At 37.8% G+C, this 20,872-nt stretch overlaps 1 protein-coding gene and 1 pseudogene across 1 annotated transcript; one reads left to right on the top strand and one right to left on the bottom strand.

The window, feature by feature from the left end:
• The first annotated feature begins 14,037 nt into the window (after nt 1-14,037).
• On the top strand, nt 14,038-15,977 carry LOC132306328 (uncharacterized; annotated as a pseudogene).
• A 2,655-nt stretch (nt 15,978-18,632) lies between these two features.
• LOC132309184 (LRR receptor-like serine/threonine-protein kinase RGI5) lies at nt 18,633-20,212 on the bottom strand. Its single transcript, XM_059807516.1, has 3 exons — nt 19,861-20,212; nt 19,021-19,311; nt 18,633-18,640 (listed from the first exon to the last, which is right to left on the bottom strand). The coding sequence occupies exons 1-3, from the start codon at nt 20,210-20,212 to the stop codon at nt 18,633-18,635; spliced, it is 651 nt and encodes a 216-aa protein (XP_059663499.1).
• Between the last annotated feature and the right edge of the window lie 660 nt (nt 20,213-20,872).

Raw genomic sequence — 20,872 nt, forward strand, 5'->3', positions numbered from 1 at the left:
ATTGAAATCACCAAGGATGGCCCATAGAAAATGGGAGAAGCTTGTTGCTTGAGCTGTAATGTTGCTCCACAGACATTCTCTTAGAGTAGCAGAGTTGTAAGCATAGACTGTAGAGACAAAGAAGTGGTGCTGGTCTTCTAATGTTGTAACACTGTAATGGATAACCTGAGCAGTAGAAGACAGCATATGGACCTTAAGGATGTTAGGGTTAAAGAAAATCCAGATTCTTCCCAAAGTGGAGTATGAATAATTGTAAATAAGCTTCCAAGAGGGAGCAATTGCTCTGTGGATAGGGCTGATGTCTGCTTCCTGAAATTTTTCTTTCAAGAACAACAATTAAATGAAGCTTAGAGTCCTTAATACACTGCCTTATTTCTTTTTATTTTTCAGGGGAATTGAGACCCCTGATATTCCAACCTACAATAAACATTAAACCAGGGTATTAAGGATCAACCCTGGAAAGCCCAGCACAGGAAGACATGGGCCATCTTCACCCTTGTTTTTCTTCTTTTTCTTCTTCTTCTTTTTCCCTTTGCTGTCAATGGCATTAGTGTCAAAAGTCACCTCACACTCAGTAGTGCTTGTGGAAGATTCAAGTGAGGAACATCCATGGAGATCCTTATCACCATTGGGGGAGCATTTAGGTTTTGACCTTGTGGCAATATTTCCTTCCACCTCATCTGTTGCATAAGTGGATGGGATGGGGATAGGCGTTGTATATCCCTCTATAATAGTTTTATCAGGACTTTGTTCAGGGTTTGTGCAATTTTTGGTTACACAATTCTTTTCCTCAGTGTTGTGAGGAATGATCATGGAACCCCCACTCTTCCCTTTCTTAGCAGTGTAGTGAGTTTCCTTTTCCTGGCCAATAGTAGGTGCCATTGCAGTACCTGCATTACTAATTGGAGGTGTTGTTACCTTGGTAGTGGTAAAATCTTTATCTTCCTACACAATAGACCCTTCTATGGTCGCAGGAGCCTCAACATTCACCAACTTGGTTATAATTTTCTTGACAGGGCATCTGGAGTCAAGGTGGCCAAAACACTGACATGAAGAGCACACCATAGGCTTCCACTGGAACTCAGCCTTGATGTCAATCCATACCCTATCCTCAGCTTCGAGCAAGAAGTCCTCAACAAAGGGTTTTGTGGCATCCACTTCCACACACAGCCTTACATAGCTTAATCTCTTCTTAGTTTCAGTGAGTTTATCAGCAAATAAGGGACTCCTCACAGCACTGATAACATGATTTAAGCCCTTTGCTGTCCAAAACTCAAATGGAATATTATAGAACTTGATCCATAGGGGAATAAATCTACAGGAATCCTGATTGAGTACCATGCCTTTCTTCCATTTTTTCAAAAACATGGGTTTCCGCATGACCAGGCAGGGGCCATTGGCCAAGATTTTATTACACTCCATTTCTGAGGCAAACTTAAAAACAAAGAACCCCTTGTCATCAGCCAAAACCTCATTCAGTCCTTGGTGTTGCCACATTTTTGTAACTGAGTCTTTCATAAGCGAGAAAGGGGAGTTTCTTTTGGATAAAGTACCCAATAAGACAGCTTTCCCATTCCTTTGATCCCTCCTCTGCAATGCACTTTGGGGGTGAGATTTTAATTGGACCATCAGAAGAGGTAAGAGGTATGAACTCCAATTCCATTTTAGGAGAGTCATCAAGAGGTTTAACCACCACTGCAACCCAGCTAGGCCTGTTGGTCAAAAAATTTCCTTTGCTTAGAGTGGTAGTTTCTGTGTGCAGTGGTTTGTTTGCAGGGTTGGTGATACTATTTTGGTGAAAATGTTGCATATCAGACATTGGGCTAGCCTTGGACTTATCCCCAGCACAATTTGGCATAGCTGTGTCCTCAGACTGGGTAATGTGATGCCCAGTTGCCTTAGGTGCGTGGCTTGACTCGCCTTGGTAGCTTGCTTGGTAGAAACTATGTCTACCTCTTCCTCTGGTTGATCCACCCATACATCTACCTTTACCCCTAAGGGAAGGTTGGTGGATTATGGATCTAAGATTGCGCAGCTACTGTTGTTTATGCCCCTCACCTTCTGTGACACCACCTTTATCCTTCTGCAGGCTATTAAGAGATGATTCAAGAATAACAATCCTCCCTCGAGTATGGTGGAACTTCTTCCTTGCCTCTGCTAAGTGACAAGATGGGGCTTCCTTAAGCTTCTGCTAAGCTAAAGCAAGGTTTATCTTTTCCTCATCAGTTGCAGAGTACATTACACCTGACAGTGGAACCCCATTTGGAGGATTCTGGTTCGGTGGAGTGGCTGGAGTGGTGGGGGGAAGAGTTGGTGGGTCAGAGTAGGGGTTGGGAGGGTGGGGGGAGGAGGAACCTGAACGAGCCATGATTCTTTACCAGAAACCATGGCACACAAGGTAGCTGGAAGGTGTGGTGGAAGGTAGGAAGGGATGGAGGGGGAAAGGAGGGAGGTTCATCTTTTTAACTCTGTTTGCAGCTAATCCTCAAGGTTTTTTTTTTTTTTTTTATCACAGCCTTGTTATGTTTCCCAACATCTATACTGATAATCTTTTGCCCCAAATGATACATCAACATTCGGGTGTTCAGGACGTGGACTTCTCGGAGACCCTTGCTTTCCCATTAAATCATATATAGTAGCATATCTCTCACCACCACCACCACCACCACCACCGGCCCTTATTATGACCAAGAAATTTCAATTTATTAACTCCCAAAACATAAAAACTTACTTACAAAATAGTGATTACAATAGAGTCCAAATGAACTGGCATGGTGTCTATTCCTATGTAGGTTTGAGTCTATAAAACAAACAATGTATCTTCCTACTACAGACTTGGCAACCCATTAGATGGTATGAGAAGATTTGACTTTTGAGGTTAGTGGCAGCGACTAGTGAAAGAAATTGGTTGAAATGAAACCATCCAACCCCAAATTAGTACAGGAAATGAATCACATCTCCAACAACTAATTCTTACCCAACTCAATGAGAGTTGGTATTAGAACATTTTCCAATCGTAAGTGAGTGGAACAGACGGAATGAGAGAGAGACCCCTTTTAACCGGCTACGAGAGGGTGCTGTTATGTATTTAGAAAGAAACAAACGGATAAAATACAAGTGATTTCGCGGGCCTTTTCTAACCAACTTCATACCAAACAGTTGGGATTGTTGGGAAATTAAACAGAGAAAAAAAAAAAAAAAAAAAAAAAAAAAAAAAAAAGGCCAAACAGACACAATAACACACTACTGGTTCACTCAAGCTAGGGTAAAGGTTGCAGGATTTTGTTGTGGTTTTGTGGAGTCTGATTAGGTGGAAGATTTTTAGGAAGATTTTATTATATGGATACTTCAAGAGTACTGAATTTTAGGAAAAATTCAGTTTCCTAATCTGTCAGGGAAAATTTAGTTTCCTAATCTGATTTGACTTCCTTATTGGTTTAAGGAAAATTCAGTTTCCTGATTTGATTTAATTTCCTTATTAGTTTTGGATTCTACAAAAGACAAGTTCTTGTTTGACAAGTTTGGGACTCTATAAATAGGGGTGAAAGTTAGAGATAATTGTGTGCCAATACAAGAGAGAGCAATTGAGAGAGATTGAGAGAGAATTCTCCTTGTAATTCTTCATTTTTTTCATAGTGATTTTGTTCGGTGTGCTCCATGGACATAACCCCAAGATTTGGGTGAACCATGTATATCTTGTGTTCTTGTGTGTGATTTTTTTTTATTATTCTTCCTGATTGCTTGTTTATTCCTTGAACAGTGTTGTTTATTTTGCGTTTCCGCAACAACAACTCGTATCAAATCTGGTTGATTATGTAGTGCAACTCTAATAACTAGTATCAGAGCCTTTGGTTGAGAACCTAGGGCACATAAGGTGTTTGACGAAATTCCGAAAGTCTTTCGATCAGATCTGTCCGTTCGAGTGGGAGTAATGGAATTAAAAGACAAGACATCCACATCCATGATAAAGAAGTTCGATGGCACAAACTTCAGTTTCTGGAAGATGAAAATTGAAGACCTCTTGTTTTAGAAAAATCTGTACCAACCTTTGGGAAAGAAGTCAGAGGATACAAAGGATGCAGAATGGGAATTACTTGATAGGAAGGCTCTTGGCACCATCAGATTGACGTTGTCAAAGTCAAGCCTTTAATATCAAGAACGAGAAGACGACGAAGTCTCTCATGGCACCCCTTTCTAGTATATATGAACAGCCTTTTACAGTGAACAAGGTGCACTTGATTAAGAAGTTGTTCAACATAAAGATGGTCGAAGGTTGTAAGTTCAACGAACATCTAAATGCGTTCAACAAGATAGTTGGGCAATTAGAGCCTGTTGATATCGACTTCAAAGACGAGATCCGAGCACTGCTAATTCTAAGGCAGTTATCCGAGAGTTGGAGTGGCACAGTTACAACGATCAGTAGCTCTACAGGGAAAACCAAGTTGAAGTTTGATGAAGTTGTGAGCATGATTCTGACTGAAGAAATTAGAAAGCAAACAATAGGGGTTTCTACCAGTGGTTCGGCGTTGAATGTTGAAAGCAGAGGTAAAGGTTCAAACAAGAAGAAGGGCAACAGTAATAGAAACAGAGGTAGATCCAAGTCAAGGAATGGAAGGACACAGTCTCAAAATTTCAGGAATTCCATAGATCTCAGTGACGTTGAGTGTTAGAATTGTGGAAAGAATGGACATTACCGTGTTGATTGCAGACTTCCAAAGAAGGGAACCGAAAGAAAAACTGAAGCAAACTTTGTCTCAGAAGAATCAGATGATGCATTGATATGCTCTTTGGAAAGTAAGGCGGAATCATGGGTTTTAGATTCCGGCGCATCATTCCATGGCACCTCAAACAAAAAGCTATTTAATAGCTATGAACCGAGTAACCTTGGTAAGGTGTATCTTGGTGATGACCAGCCTTGCAGCGTCATTGGCAAGGGTGAAGTACAAATCAAGTTGAATGGGTCCGCTTGGAAGTTAAAGGATGTGAGACATATCCCTGACTTGAGGAAGAATCTGATTTTGGTGGGACAATTGTCAGATGAAGGTTTTGTTACAACCTTCAATGGAGACTCATGGAAAGTTTCCAAAGGCGCTATGACCATTGCACGTGGTAAGAAATCTGGCACTCTCTACACAACTACCAGTGTTTGTGGGTCTATAGCAGTTACAGAAAACAGAGAAGATCACAACCTTTGACACTAGAGACTAGGTCACATGAGTGAAAGGGGGCTCAAGATTATGTACTCAAAGGGGAAACTACTAGGCATACGGGCAATTGATATTGACTTCTGTGAGAGTTGCGTGATGGGCAAGCAGAAGAGGGTCAGTTTCAAGAAGAGTGGCAGAGATCTCAGAAAGGAGAAACTTGAGTTAGTTCACACAGACGTTTGGGGGCCAACCACTGTTTTATCCATTGGCGGAAAATCCTACTTCGTGACTTTCATTGATGATCACACGAGGAAAGTATGGGTTTATTTTTTGAAACACAAATCTGAGGTATTTGATATGTTCAAGAAGTGGAAGGCTATAGTGGAGAATGATACAGGTTTGAAGATCAAAAGGTTGAGATCAGACAATGGTGGTGAGTATGAAGACACTGGGTTCAAGAAGTTCTGTTTTGATAATGGGATCAGATTAGAGAGGACTGTGTAAGGAACCCTATAGCAGAATAGGGTGGCAGAACGGATGAACCGAACATTGACAGAAAGAGCCAGAAGCATGCGCATACATTCGGGTCTACCCAAACAGTTTTGGGCAGAAGCAGTCAATACAGCATCCTACCTAATAAATCGTAAATCATTGGTGCCTTTGAAGCATTGAATACCAGAGGAGGTATGGAGTGGCAAAGAGGTAAATCTTTTATGGTTGAAAGTTTTTTATTGTATTGCATATACGCATATTAGTGACCATGCTAGGGGAAAGCTCGATCCCAAGTCACTAAAATGCATCTTCGTTGGGTATGGCGGAGATGAGTTTGGTTATCGACTCTGGGATAATTAGAACAAGAAAATCATCAGAAGTAGAGATGTAATTTTCAACGAGAAGTGATGTACAAGGATAGAAATGCAGCACAGTTAACTAGTCCTATACAGAGTAAGCTTGAGTTTGTTGAGTTGGATGATGATCCAGAGAGCATTGATGCGAAGCAAACAGATGAGAGTTCTTGGCTAGAACTCACAGAGCATAGTTCACTGCAGATTTCAACTCCTATGCCTGCACCCAAAAGGTCCACGCGACCTCATGTACAGAATAGGAAATATTTGGATTATATGTTGCTCACATATGATGGTGAGCCTAAATGCTATGATAAAACATATCAAGTTGAAGATGCTAGCAAGTGGGAGCTTGCAATGGAAGATGAGATGAAGTCCCTTATCTCTAACAAAACATAGGAACTATCCAAGTTGCCCATGGGGAAGAAAGTTTTTCACAACAAATGGGTGTATAGGGTAAAAGAGGAACACGATGTTTACAAGAGATACAAGGCAAGATTGGTGGTCAAAGGTTTTCAGCAAAAGTAAAGCATTGACTGCACAGACATTTTTTCCCCGGTTGTGAAACTGAGTACCATTCGCTCAGTTCTTAGCATTGTTGCAGTAGAGGGGTTGCACCTTGAGCAGTTAGATGTTAAAACTGCTTTCCTCCATGGTGACCTTGAGGAGGAGATTTACATGCAACAACCGGAGGGTTTCTCAGTCAAAAGGAAAGAAAAACTAGTGTGCAAGTTGAAGAAAAACTTATATGGTTTGAAGCAAGCCCCGAGGTAGTGGTATAAGAAGTTTGATGGTTTTATGAAGCGACATGGCTACAACAAGTGCAATGCTGACCATTGCTGCAACTTCAAGAGGTTTAAGTCAAGTTTCATTATCCTTCTACTTTATATTGATGACATGTCAGTGGCAGGTTCTGATTTTGAAGAAATCAGCAAATTGAAGAAGCAGTTGTCTAGTGAATTCGAGATGAAGGATTTTGGTGCAGCGAAGTAGATTCTTGGGATGAGGATTAGCAGAGACAAACAGAAAGGTACTTTGCAGTTGTCTTAGGCTGAGTACGTTGAACGGGTTCTGAAAAGGTTTAACATGAATAATGCTAAGGCGGTGAGTACTCCTTTAGCTAATCACTTCCGATTATCTTAAGATCAGTGTCCGAAGACAGAAGATGAGAAAAACTTTATGGCTAAAATTTCATATGCCTCAGCCATTGGAAGTTTGATGTATGCCATGGTGTGCACAAGACCAAACATTGCATATACAATGGGAGTAGTAAGTAGGTTCATGAAGGATCCAGGCAAGCTACACTAGGAAGCAGTAAAGTGGATATTGAGATATCTACGGGGTACCATAGACAGATGCCTATGTTTCAAAAGGGGCGAAGTGAAACTACATGGATATGTAGATTCAGACTTTGTTAGCGAGATAGACCACATAAGAAGTACTACCGGGTATGTGTTCATGGTGGGTACAACTGTAGTTAGTTGGGTTTCACAAATACAGAGGATTGTAGCGTTATCTACTATAGAGGCAGAGTATATGGCGATGATAGAGGCTAGTAAAGAGATGATTTGGTTACAAGGTTTGTTGACAGAGTTGGGATTCGAACAAGAGAAGAATGTTTTGCACAGTGATAGTCAAAGTGCGATACATCTGGCAAAGAATTCAGTATTTCATTCAAGGACCAAGCATATAGGACTTCGGTATCACTTTATCAGATCTTTGTTAGAAGATAGGGTGTTAACACTTGAGAAAATACTTGGCACCAAGAATCCGGCTGACATATTGACCAAGACAGTGACCATGGAGAAACTGAAGTTGTGCGCAACTTCAGTTGGTCTTCTAGCTTGAAGATAGAAAGAAGCGCACCGACATATATGGGACATGCATGAGAAGAAGATGGAATTGGTTTACAAGAGCTCCAGACTCCAAGTGGGAGATTGTTGTAGTTTTGTGGAGTCTGATTAGGTGGAAGATTTTTAGGATGATTTAATTATATGGAAACTTCAAGAGTACTGAATTTTAGGAAAAATTCATCTGTTAGGGAAAATTCAATTTCCTAATCTAATTTGACTTCCTTATTGGTTTAAGGAAAATTCAGTTTTCTGATTTGATTTAATTTCCTTATTAGTTTTGGATTCTACAAAAGGCAAGTTCTTGTAGGACAAGTTTGGGACTCTATAAATAGGAGTGAAAGTTAGAGATAATTGTGTGTCAATACAAGAGAGAGCAATTGAGAGAGATTGAGAGAGAATTCTCCTTGTAATTCTTAATCTTTTTCATAGTGATTTTGTTTGGTGTGCTCCATGAACGTAACCCTAAGATTTGGGTGAACCATGTATATCTTGTGTTCTTGTGTGTGATTTTTTTTTTTTTATTTATTATTATTCTGCGTGATTGCTTCTTTATTCCTTGAACAGTGTTATTTATTTTGCGTTTCCGCCACAACAACTGGTATCAAATCCAGTTGATTGTGTAGTGCAACCTTTAACAAATTTCTCAGGATGATATATACCCAACTAGTAGGGCAACATAGGAAGTGGAATTTGGTAATCTGCGAAGTTGGCTAAAGTGTACAGAATATTAGGCTCCACATCTTACTTAAAACCAAAAAAAAAAAAATTCTACTTAAAAGCAGAACTTGGATTAGATAAGATTACGTGAGATATATATTTTGTTTTCAATGGTTTAATTTAAAGTTATTTGGGGAGGGATAATTCATTTGATGTCATTTAAGTATGCTCTGTCACCAAGGACCTTGTGCCCGATGGTATCTCCTCTACCATCTTCTCAAAGTGAATGATGAGGATTTAAGTCTCTAAAAAATCAATGTAGTTGTATTTTGAATAATATATGTGAATTTTTTTGTCAATGACAAAAAATAAAAAAAAATAAAAAATAAAAATAATTAATGATTTGTCCATTTCTTTTTTCTTTATCTTTATATGGAAATAATAATAAATAAATAAATAAAGTATGATTTGCCATTTTTCTTTTTCCCTGAGCCATAATCTTTATATGGAAATTCTAATTTATTTATTTATTTTTTCTGAAGGTTAAAATGTAGTACTAGAAGTAAACTGTACAGAGGCCACAAAAGTGTAGTAGAGATGGGAAAATATATATGTGTTAAGTATTTACATGGAATAGCCCATGGGCTAAGGTATTGTCCTGAGGTCTTACAAGGCCTATTGGCTCAAAACAAAGGGACCAACATTCGCCAAAAACAATTAACCAAACGAGACCAAGGCCCATAACAGTTGAAATCAGAGGAATAGCCGTTGGTAACGGATGGAGGATGAGCCCGTTAACAATGGAGATTCGATGCACTTCCAGTTTGGCAAAGTGAGGTCTTGGTGGAGGACGGTGACCCGAAGGCGAAGCCCAAGCATTCAGTAAGGAAGAGAGATCGCAATGGTGAGATTTTCTTGAAGCTAGGGTTTCTGAAACAGAGGAGATGATTTCTTTCAAGACTGTGGATTGCGAGGATGATCGATTCCTGAACACCCTGTTGTTGCGTTCTTGAGAGGGCATTTGGCTTTCCAGTGATGGCTTTGGGAGGTATATACCTAAAATCGCTGTTTTCAATTTGTCAATAGTGTTGCTAATTAATCAACTATTAGAAGAGAATCAACTAATATTAGTGTACTACCAAAAAACCAAATTTTTTTTTTGCCTTACTCTGGAATTAATTCTAAGGTTTTAGGTTCAATTCCAATCTCACTTGCATAGGGATAGATGTGCCTCCACCATTCACAGAGCATACTTCCTTCCTTTGAGGCCTAGTTCCAATATCATAGAGCTACAAATAGTTTCACCTCTCAAAGCAATGCAACCTGTTGCAATAAAATTATGCTATCAACACATTATATGTGATTTTTTGTTCTGTTGTACTTTTTATCCTTGGTATATGCATTCATTGACATGAAGTTAGAAACTTAATACAAGTGGCACATACTAAGGTAAAATTACAATATATTCCTCCGGTTTGGAAGTTAATTGCATAACTAATTTATTAAAGAACTATTTGGAAAGAAATGCCTGTTAAGATGATGTTAAGTTCTAAATTTGCCTTGCTAAATTATATTTACAATTGAAAGTAAGATAAAATAGATACCTTTATGTTTATTGCTTTTCTCGGCTTGCTAGAAATTTTTGTCTATCTTCTTTAGTGTTGCCAAGACTTCTACCATGTTTATCCTATCATGTGGTGATTCTGCACAACAATTCAAAGCCAATTGCATGACGAATGATACACACTGCACCTTAGCACCGAGTTGTCCGTCCTCTGATGTGACCAAGTTGGCATCTATAATTTGAATTATCACACTAGGTAGTGACTCACTTACCCATAGCTTCAAGCTCAAATCTCCAGCAAACATATCATCAGCGGGGTTAGTTTTTGTAAACATTTCCATTAACAGAATACCATAACTATAAACATCAGACCTTGTGGATACTAGTCCTTCCAATCCATACTCTAGATCCCGCATCAGAATTAATCAAATGAATTAACATGTGGAAGGAAAGTAAGGCTCCAATTTTGTTATAGTAAGAAAGAAAACCTAAATTAAGATTTGAATGAAAATTAAAGTTAAAACCTTCACCTGGTGCAATATATCCCAATGTAGCTAGAGTCGTGGTGTGCCCAATACTCTCCCCCTCACCTAAGAACTTTGAAATGCCAAAATCACAGAGATGTGCAACCATATCTTCATCTAGTAGGACATTGTTGGGCTTCAAATCACAATGAACCACCGGTATTGAATAACCATGGTGGAGATAGTCCAGCGCATATGCCAAATCTATCATTATGTCTAATCTTTGTAAGATATCCAGGAAATAGTTATGAGAATACAACCACTTTTCGAGACTCCCATTAGGCATGTATTGGAGTACCAAGGCTTTGAAATGTAGGTTGGAGCAACTACTGATAAATTTGGTGAGATTTCTATGACAAAGGTTGCACATCATTTCACATGTAGTATCAAAACTCTTGGATGCACCAAAATGGTTCCATCGATCCTTAAATGTCCCTCTGTAAACAGAACTAAAACTTCCCGTTCCAAGCAAGTTGCTATCACTGAAACCATTAGTAGCATGTAGAAGTTCTTGATATGTAATTCTTCCATGTGCTAATGTGGGTAAAAACTCCTTTTGTGTTGGAGTTTTGTTTCTCTTTTGGCATCTTATAAATACAAATGAGAAGGTTAAGGTAGTTAAAGCAATTGGCAACAAAATGTATAGAACTAGAAGCACTCTTTTTGTTCGTGATTTGTGAAGAGAGCTCAAATTGCATGGTTGGACTTGCAACTGTGGGGTACCACATAATGCTTCATTCGCCATAAAGAATTGATTCTTGAAGTTTGCAAATGGTCCTCCGGAGGGGATTTCTCCTCTTAGCCTATTGAAAGATGCATTAAAATGTTGAAGATGCAAAAGTGACTCCATTGGCTTTGGAATTATGCTTGTGAGATTGTTGTAAGATAGATCCAAGAATTCCAAGCTTATCAAGTTTCCAAATGACTCGAGAATAGGCCTTGTGGTCCATTATGTGCCAAAGAAAGATTGATTAAGCTCTGTAGACCTCCAATTGTGCTAGGGATATCCCCTGAAAATATATTTTGTGATAGATCTATTTGTATTGCGGCCCTTAGACTTCCAATATGTGAGGGAAGAAAGCCCCTCAAAGAATTTGAGGACAAGTTCAATTTCAAGATATCTTTGAGGCCATAGTTGTTAAAGGCGCCGAAGGCGCGCGCCTGAGGCGCCACCTTGGCGCCTTGAAAGGCTTAGGGCGAGGGCCTTGTAATAGGCGTGCGCTTTTGGGGCTTAGGCGCAGGGCTACAAGCGCGGCACAGGCGCGCCTGTTTGAAAAGTTTTTTTTTTTGATTTTTTTTTTATTATTTTGGTTGCAACTTGCAAGTCTTGTGAATTGTAACAGAGCCACGTGATATATTCAGAATCTCAGATATGTCACAGTCACTTTAAGCTTTTATCAGTTGTCAAAAAAAAAAAAAAAAAAAGCCGGAAGCAAAAAGCAGAAGGAAAAGGGAAGAAGAGAGTAAGAGACAGAGAAGAGAGAGAGAAGTACAAGCCGGAAGCTCGTCGGATGATCGGATCTGCTGTCTGCGAAGCCCGGATCTGCAAAGCGCCTGTAAGTTCTTCTCCTTGCTTCTTCTTCTCTCCTTCTTGCTTCTTCTTCTCCTCTGTTTTTTTTTTTTTTTTTTTTTCTTTTTTTTTTTCTTCTTCTTCTTTTCTTCAGTTCTCTTCTCTCGTCTCTTCTCTCGGCTCTCAGTCTTGCTTTTTTATTTTAATTTTTTTTTTTATTTCTTTTCTTTGAGCCGAGTCTCGGCTCTTTTTTCTTTTTTTTCTTTTTTTTTTTTTTTTTTTCTTCTCGGCTCTTTTTATTTTTTTTTTTCCTTTCCTTTTCTTTTTTTTTTTTATTATTTTTTTTTCAGCTTTTTTTTTTTTTTTTTTTTTTTTTTTTTTTGCCCTCTATTCTTCTTCTCTCGGCTCTCACCCTCTCTCTGATTTTTTTTTTCTTATTTTTTTTTTAATTTTTTTTTTCTTTCTATTCTTCTTCTCGGCTCTCTCTCACCAAGCCTTTTTAAAATTTTTTTTTTTTCTTTCTATTCTTCTTCTCGGCTCTCTCTGCTTCTAGCCTTCTGCTCTTCAACCTCTTCTTTTATTTTTGTTTTTATTTTTTTATAATCTGAGTTGCTGGAATAAATTGTAGTTTACAACTTTACAATTTTGTGCTGGAATAAATTGTAGTTTACAACTTTACAATTCTCTGCTGCTAGAATAAATTGTAGTTCACAACTTTACAATTCTGAGCTGGAATAAATTGTAGTTTACAACTTTACAATTCTGTGCTGCTGGAATAAATTGTAGTATACATATCAGTTGGTATATGCCTATATGGTATCATGCAGTCCATATATGCATATATATTACATCTCATATAGTTGATAAATCTCATATAGAATTTATCATGCAGTGTCCATATATGCCTTTGATTCTTTGAAGCTCTGTAATTTTTTTTTTTTTTTGTCAGAGTTGTTGTAGACACTGATTACATGATGCTAATCATGTTATTATTTTGTTATCTTGAATTTGATTGTAGTTTGTACTTTAAAAGATGCCTAGTGATGGTTCAAGAAAGGATCCGGCATGGAATTACTCACATTTGGAGAATCCGAAAGATACAAATGCCGTCACTTGTAACTTTTGTGCAAAAGTTACAAAAGGAGGTATTTATCGGGCTAAGCAACACATAGCTGGAGGGTATAGAAATGTGAGTGCATGCACAAGATGCCCATCTAGTGTTAGAGAAGAAATCAAAGAGTACATGAGTAAGAAAAAGGAAGAAAAAGAGCAAATGAATTTATTACCTAGTGATGAAATTAATTTCCTTGATGGAGAGGATGAGGATGATGTTATGGAAGCTAATAATCGGGGAAAAAGGGTAGCTAGTGCGGGTAGTGGCAGTGCTAGTGTCAATTCCTCAAAGATGCAAAAGCAAAAAGGACCGATTGATTTATATTTCATTCCCAGACCAGAAATTGTGGTACAAAAAAGAAAGGAGGGGGGAAAACAGACAACCATTAATGATGCATGCAAGAAAGAGTTGAGAGGAAGAGCGTGTGCTGGTTTTGCAAGGTGGATGTATGATGCAGGAATTGCATTCAATGCTGTTAAGTATGATAGCTTTGCCGAGGTTGTTGAAGCTATTGGACAATATGGTCCCGGCATGAAACCACCTAGTTATCACGAGGTGAGAGTTCCTTTGCTTAGGAAGGAATTGGATAATACCAATGCTTTGATGAATGACCACAGAGAGGAGTGGTCAAAATTTGGATGCTCATTAATGGCAGATGGGTGGACAGACAAGAGAGGGAGAACATTGCTTAATTTCCTAGTAAATAGTCCAAGGGGAACCATGTTTATTGAATCGATAGATACTTCTTCTTTTTCAAAGGATGGTGCAAAGATGTTTGACTGACTTAATAAATTTGTGAACCGCATTGGAGTAGCATATGTCGTTCAAGTCGTCACAGATAGTGAATCAAGCAATAAGTCTGCCGGTAAGAATGTTCAATGTTTATAACTTCAAGAGTATGTAAATTCTTTACATATATAATTTAAATCTTTTTTGATTAATATATAATTTATATCATTTTTTCTTTTTTCCGTTTGGTTTCAAATAGGGAGGATGTTAGAGAAAGAACACCCACATTTGTATTGGACACCATGTGCTGCTCATTGCTTAGACTTGATGTTAGAAGACATTGGGAAAATACCGTCCATCTCCAGAACAATGCAGAGGGCGGTGGAGTTGAATAGTTATATCTATATGCGTCCAAAGTTGTTGAACATTATGAGGAACTTTACTTCTAAAAAGGAGTTGCTTAGGCCCGCTAAGACTCGATTTGTTACATGTTTCATCACATTATCAAGTATTCACAAGCAAAAGAATAACTTGAGGAAGATGTTTACTTCAGAAGAATGGAATCGTAGTAAATGGGCGAAAGAGGAAGCTGGTAAAAGAGTTGCTTCTTATGTTTTGATGCCTTCCTTTTGGAACAACATTGTCTTTAGCCTTAAGGTTTCCGGTCCTCTTATTCCGGTTTTGAGATTAGTTGATGGCGAGAAAAAGCCTCCCATGGGATACATTTATGCGGCTATGGATAGGGCTAAAGAAGCCATTGCAAAATCATTTGGGGAAGTAGAAGACAAATACAAGGATATCTTTGAAATAATTGATAAGAGGTGGAATGTTCAACTTCATCGCCCTTTGCATGCAGCAGGTTATTATTTGAACCCAGAATACTTTTATTCAAATCCGAAAATTGAAGAAGATGAAGAGATTGCAAAGGGTTTGTATGCATGCATTGCAAGGTTAATCCCAGATATCAAAGACCAAGACAAAATTACTGAGGAGCTGTCCTTATATTCTAAAGCTGAGGGCCTCTTTGGTAATCCCTTTGCTATTAGACAGAGAAATACACGAGGACCAGGTAAAGTGGTAAAGTATATTAAGTTAGTATAGCTAAGTGTTAAAATTATTTTGACAATAGAGTCGATAGAAAGATGAAGCTAAAGTTGCTAAACATCATTATTAATTTTTTTTAATAGCTAATTGGTGGGAAGCTTATGGCAAGTCAACAAAACTTCTCCAAAAGTTTGCTATAAAGGTTTTAAGCCTTACTTGCAGTTCTTCTGGTTGTGAACGAAATTGGAGCGTGTTTGAGCATGTAAGTATATACTATCTACTAACTAGGTTTGTAATTTAATTGTTGAAAGTTAAAATTTTAATTTTTTATACTTACTAGTTAAGGTTGAATTTATTGCAGCTTCATAACAAGAAAAGAAATAGGCTCGCTTAAACAACTTTGAATGATTTAGTGTTCATCAAATATAATAGAGCATTGAAGCGTCGATATAATATGTGTGACACTCTTGATCCCATTTTACTCGATGACATTGATGAGAGCAACGAGTGGTTAACGGGGAGGATGGATGATTCTGATGCAGAACATGATCTAGTCTATGAAGATGATTCCTTGACATGGGGTGATGTTGCTAATTTTGCTGGTATTGGAGAGGCTAGCAGGCCGCAACGGTCTACTAGATCAAAATCTAGTTCTAGTTCACGGTTACCAACAAAGGGAGCAGGAAGTTCTTCAGTTCGACTTGTGGATGAGGATGAGGATGAGGATGATTCAGATGAGATAGAAGAGGATCCTGAGAATTATGAATCATTTAGTGACGATCAAAATGATGTTATGCTTATTGATGACGAGGATGATATTTAGATTCATTGGTGTTGTCTTCTTAGGAAGAAATGATGTTTATGTTTGTTTTAGTTTTATTTTATACTTCTCCTTAGTTGACTTTCGCATCTTTATGTTAATATGTTTGATTATTCACTGTTTTGAACTCAAGTACTTGATTTAATTAGTTTTGGCATCTTTATGTTGAATATTTAACTTAAATAATTCATTTAGTTGACTTTTATATCTTTGTATATACTATTGCATCTTTAATACTTATTGGGTGAGTTTTGTTTTTTTTTTTTTCCAACGTGCACCTTGCTTCAGTCGGGCGCGCGCCTCGCCTTGCGCCTTGCGCCTCAGGCTCCAGGAGGCATTTGTTCTTTTGTGCGCCTTGAGCCTTTAACAACTATGTTTGAGGCTAAATAGATTTATGGGTATTGTGGAGGTTAATTTGTTGGCGCCCAGAAAGAGTTCTCTTAGAAATGTAACAACATCCCCTAAGCAAGTTGGAATTGGTCCAACAAGTTCATTTTCACTCAGATCCAATGAAGCCAAGTTCTTTAAATGGCAGAGACCATTTGGAATGGGCCCTTGTATCTTGTTATACCAAAGATCTAAAATTTGAAGCCTTGGCAACTTCTTTATCGTGGTTGGAATAGATCCAGTGAAGCCATTACCATGTAGACGTAAAAACAAATTGGTCAAGTTACCAATATGGTTAAGAATGTTGCCCTTAATTTCACAATCAACTGCCCAAATATCTTGAAGTAAAGTGGACAGATTCCCAATGGATACTGGAAGGATGCCATTCAGAGGATTTCTTTCCATCCACAATATTCTTAAACGCTTGCAATTTGTCAAGGCAGTAATAAATCCCAATTTTTGGTTCGAAGATTCGCTCATGAAGTTGTTTCCTGCTAGGTTTAGAAATTCGAGCAGTTCTAAGTTACCAAGTGAGTTGGGAATGAAATGGTTGAAGTTGTTAGAGGAAAGGTCTAAATGAATGAGTTTGGAAGCATTTGAGATAGAGGGAGGGATAATTCCGTCGAGGTTATTCAAACCAAGTTACAATTCTTTAAGATTGGCTAACTTAATACTCAATGGAAGTTTGCCTGAAAGATGATAATTGGCTGCCAATGCAATGCTTTGTAGTTTTGACATGTTGAATAATTTTTCCATAATTGGACCTTTTAAGCTATTCAAACTTAATTTTAAACTCTCCAGATCGGAAATATTTTCAATCTCTTGTGGTATTGCACCTGTGACGATGCCCCTTTCTATATGTTTAGAAAACGGACTTTTTAATGCGAGAGGTCGCTTCGCAAGGTCAAAATATGATTGTGGTTTCGGAAGCCTTTCTAGTCAAATTTACATTTATAAAAACCACTACTACAACTAATGAAGTATAGCGAGTAGGGATCGTCCGCAGATATTATACGTGTTAGAATTTAACTTTGACTCTAGCTTATCAAAAGATTGCAAAGGAGGGTTTGTTTGGTTGATTACACTAAGGTGCAATAAAATTAAAATGCAAGTAAAGTAAACTAGTGAAAGATAGGGATTTAAGAGATATGAAGAGAGGTTTTAGGGTGTTGGAATCACCACTAAGCTCATGTAATTAACCACTTGCTTTCCATTAATGGGGAATACATTATTGCAATCAAGATGTGGCCACAAACATAAACACAATTTGTATGTAAAAGTGTGAACTATCTAATGCAAAAGTGAATTGCCTACCTAACCTACAAGTAAACTAAGTGTACAACAACCCACCAAGACAAAGACATAATCCATCAATTAGTTAACAAATGGGTCTAATGAGGGTACACATCAATCTAGAGAATCATGGAATTTGCAATAATAAGTGTGAAGTATCAAATCAAGAATAGATTGTCTACTTACCTACAAACATGAATTAAATTGTAGAACAACCCATCAAGCATAAGAATAATCCATCAAATTAATTTACAAACCCATTCAATGAAAATCATGTTTAACCATCACTAAATCTTTAATTAATCACACATAGACATGCAACCAACATAGAGAATCTAGTGTAGAGATCAATTCCCAAATAATCACACATAAGACAATATGTAATTAAAATAGAGAATCATAACGAAGAATTAATCAACAATCACAAGGTTAACCACTAATCACAACAATATATATATAAATCCCCAAAAATAGAAATATAAGGGTTTAGATTACACAAGACTTAGGGCTCATCCAAGCCCTAAGTGTAGATCTAACCAATCATGGAGGAGGTGGATGTGGTCATGAACCCTGAAGAGCAAGTTCCAAACATGGCTCCATTTTCTTCTTCCTCTTTTTCTTCTTCTTCATTGAAGCTCTAGAGATAGAGAGTATGTGGATATGAAGATGTGTTCTTGAAATATGCCTCCACTTCCCTTTTTTCTTCTAACCCTAATCTCTAACTTTCTAGAGAGAGAAACTAATAAAAATATAGAAATTACAATGTAAAAATATAGATCTCCCTACAAAAATGGTTCTATCCCTCTTATATACAAGGCTTTTAGAGCCCAAAAATGTGAGAACTCGGCCTTAGGATTTCCCCTTTCAAGCACAGCCCGAGTTGGTTCTAAATGAGCTTTAGATCTACTTTTTAATAACTTCTGCGAACAGTTCGATCGATCCAACCAACAATGTGATCGATCAGAGGTATGGTATGATCGATCAGGGCTCGATCGATCCAACTTTTCTTCGATCGATCTAACTTGACAGTTTTCAGCATCAGCCTCTTTTTTGCTCCAGATCAACCTCCCTTTGCTCCAGATTCTCACCAAGACTTAGTTTGACTCCAAAAAGGCCTAATGGACCAAAATTAGTCCGTTTTAATCTTATTGACCTGAAATAGACAAAAACATGAAATTAGACTAAAATGGAAAAATAAGGTAGAATAATGGACTAAAATACCATCGCTTAGGTGCTAAAATGTGTCACATTTGAGCACTCATCAACCTGCAATTAAAAATGTGAAGTTTATGACAGCATGTTCTACTGTGTTCAATTGCCTGAAATTGGAGTCTTGGAATTGGAATTAGAGAAAAGGAACTCAGAAAATTAAACTGAAATTTTCTCCAATTCCACTAATTTCAATTTCAAAGCTCCAATCCCATGCAATCAGACACAACCTAAAGAAAGTTAGAAATGCTTGCTATTCAACAAAGACTAACCCACTTCTGAAAATCGAACATATAAAAAATAGGTAATGAAGAGGATATATACCAGTCAAACTATTATATCGAAGATGTAATTCGATGAGTGAAGTAGAGTTTCCAATTTCTCTTGGAATGCTTCCATACAGTTCATTGCTGCCAAGATAAACTACTTCAAGCATAGGAAGATGCCAGCTCATACCCCGCGGCAGAGTACCAGTTAATTTATTCCTATCCATATAAAGCTTTTTCAAAGAAGAAATGTTAAAGACAGAAGATGGGATGGTACCAGTGAGGCCAGCATCATCAATTGCTAGCATCTCCAAAATATGAAAATTTCCCAACTCTTGTGGAATTTTACCTACACATTAATACAAAATTACCAGCAAATCTCTATTTCAAGCATATACGGGGTAATAATAAGATTAAACCGTTAGAAAATATTCTAGCATGTAACTTGAGGCCAACAAAACTGGAACACAATTACTAAAAGAATGCAATGAAACACAAGCGGAGGTACTGTCATGTCTATTTTTAAGAGCAGTCTCTGCTTCATGGTCTTTCACAATTCCATTCAAAAAATATACCACAATTAATATACAACATTAATATACCACAATTTTCCAAACTTCCATGGCAGAATCACTGTGTAAGAAAGATGAAGTCATTGCATATATGGAAGCACACATGCATGGATATAGTAATTAAGGAGAAAAAAAAAAGCGCAGTATCTAAGTACACACCTTTCAAGTTGTTTCCGCCAAGATATAACTCTTTTAGAATGGTTAAATTCCTGATCTCTCTTGGAATTGCTCCATTGAATTTGTTATTTGATAATGACAAGATTGAAGTTGGGAGCATTTATATAAAGTGGAAGGAATTTGGCCATGGAAGTGGTTATTTGGCAGACCAAGTCTGTAAAGTTTTGGAACACGGTAACATATATCCATTGGAAGGTTACCCGATAGGCTATTATGGTTGAGTCTAATACTCTCCAGCGAGGAGATGTTGAAGATGGAGGCAGGTATGGAGCCCGAAAGTCGGTTCCACCTCAGATCCAAAAACTCCAGACTAGCAAGCTTTCTAATGTCTTTAGGAAGGTTTCCTGTAAAGTCGTTGAAAAGGAAAATGATAGCCTCAACTCTACTCAACAGACCTATCTCTCTAGGGATATTGCCATGGAAACTATTGTTTGTAATGTCGAGGGATAGTAGGAAGGAGAGGTTTTCTATGTGAGGAGGGATGGTGCCTCTTTGGCCCATGTAAGAAAGGTTTAAGGCTACTACTCTGTGGTGGCAAGTGCTGCAATGGACACCAATCCAGCTCAAGGGGAGGTTGAGATGGTCCAGCTGGCCAAGATGTTGCGAGGGTCGTAGCACAGAAGCACTCATAGTCAAGCAAGGAATGAGCGAGTAGTACTGCACCAAAACACCACTGCTTTTAACATAATAAATGAAGAATTGAATGTGCAAGTTTTCTTCATGAGTACTGGATCTTAATTATGCAGTGTGTGGCTGGACGGAGGTATATGAAGTGAGAAATCACAGTTTTGGATGAATTAATAGAGGTAGAAAGGAAATGCAATGGCTTGCCAAATATATAATAGCTGTTGTCGTGATGAGAAATTTCAATAAAATTCAGCTTAGTACGATGATATGTTATTTCAAGTTCAAGAAGGAAAGAAAGATGAATTACGAGTAAAATCTTTTCATAATCTACAACATAAAATGTCATCATGATTTTATTTGATATCATCTCAATAAATAGAGACTCTGTACCAAAGGCTGTAGTCTAGTCAATGCTCATTTTTTCAAGGCCTCCTAAGTTCCCGCACATGCATTAGGGTGAAGACTTGGGCTTGAGTCTGAACCAATTATTTTAAGTTAAAGATTGTAGGTCTCTCTCATTGATAGTTGACTAAA

This window comes from Cornus florida, unplaced genomic scaffold (genome assembly GCF_030987335.1).
Source record: "Cornus florida cultivar Cherokee Brave unplaced genomic scaffold, ASM3098733v1 CherokeeBrave_3.0.0_Hap2_Chr05, whole genome shotgun sequence".
Classification (NCBI taxonomy): domain Eukaryota; kingdom Viridiplantae; phylum Streptophyta; class Magnoliopsida; order Cornales; family Cornaceae; genus Cornus; species Cornus florida.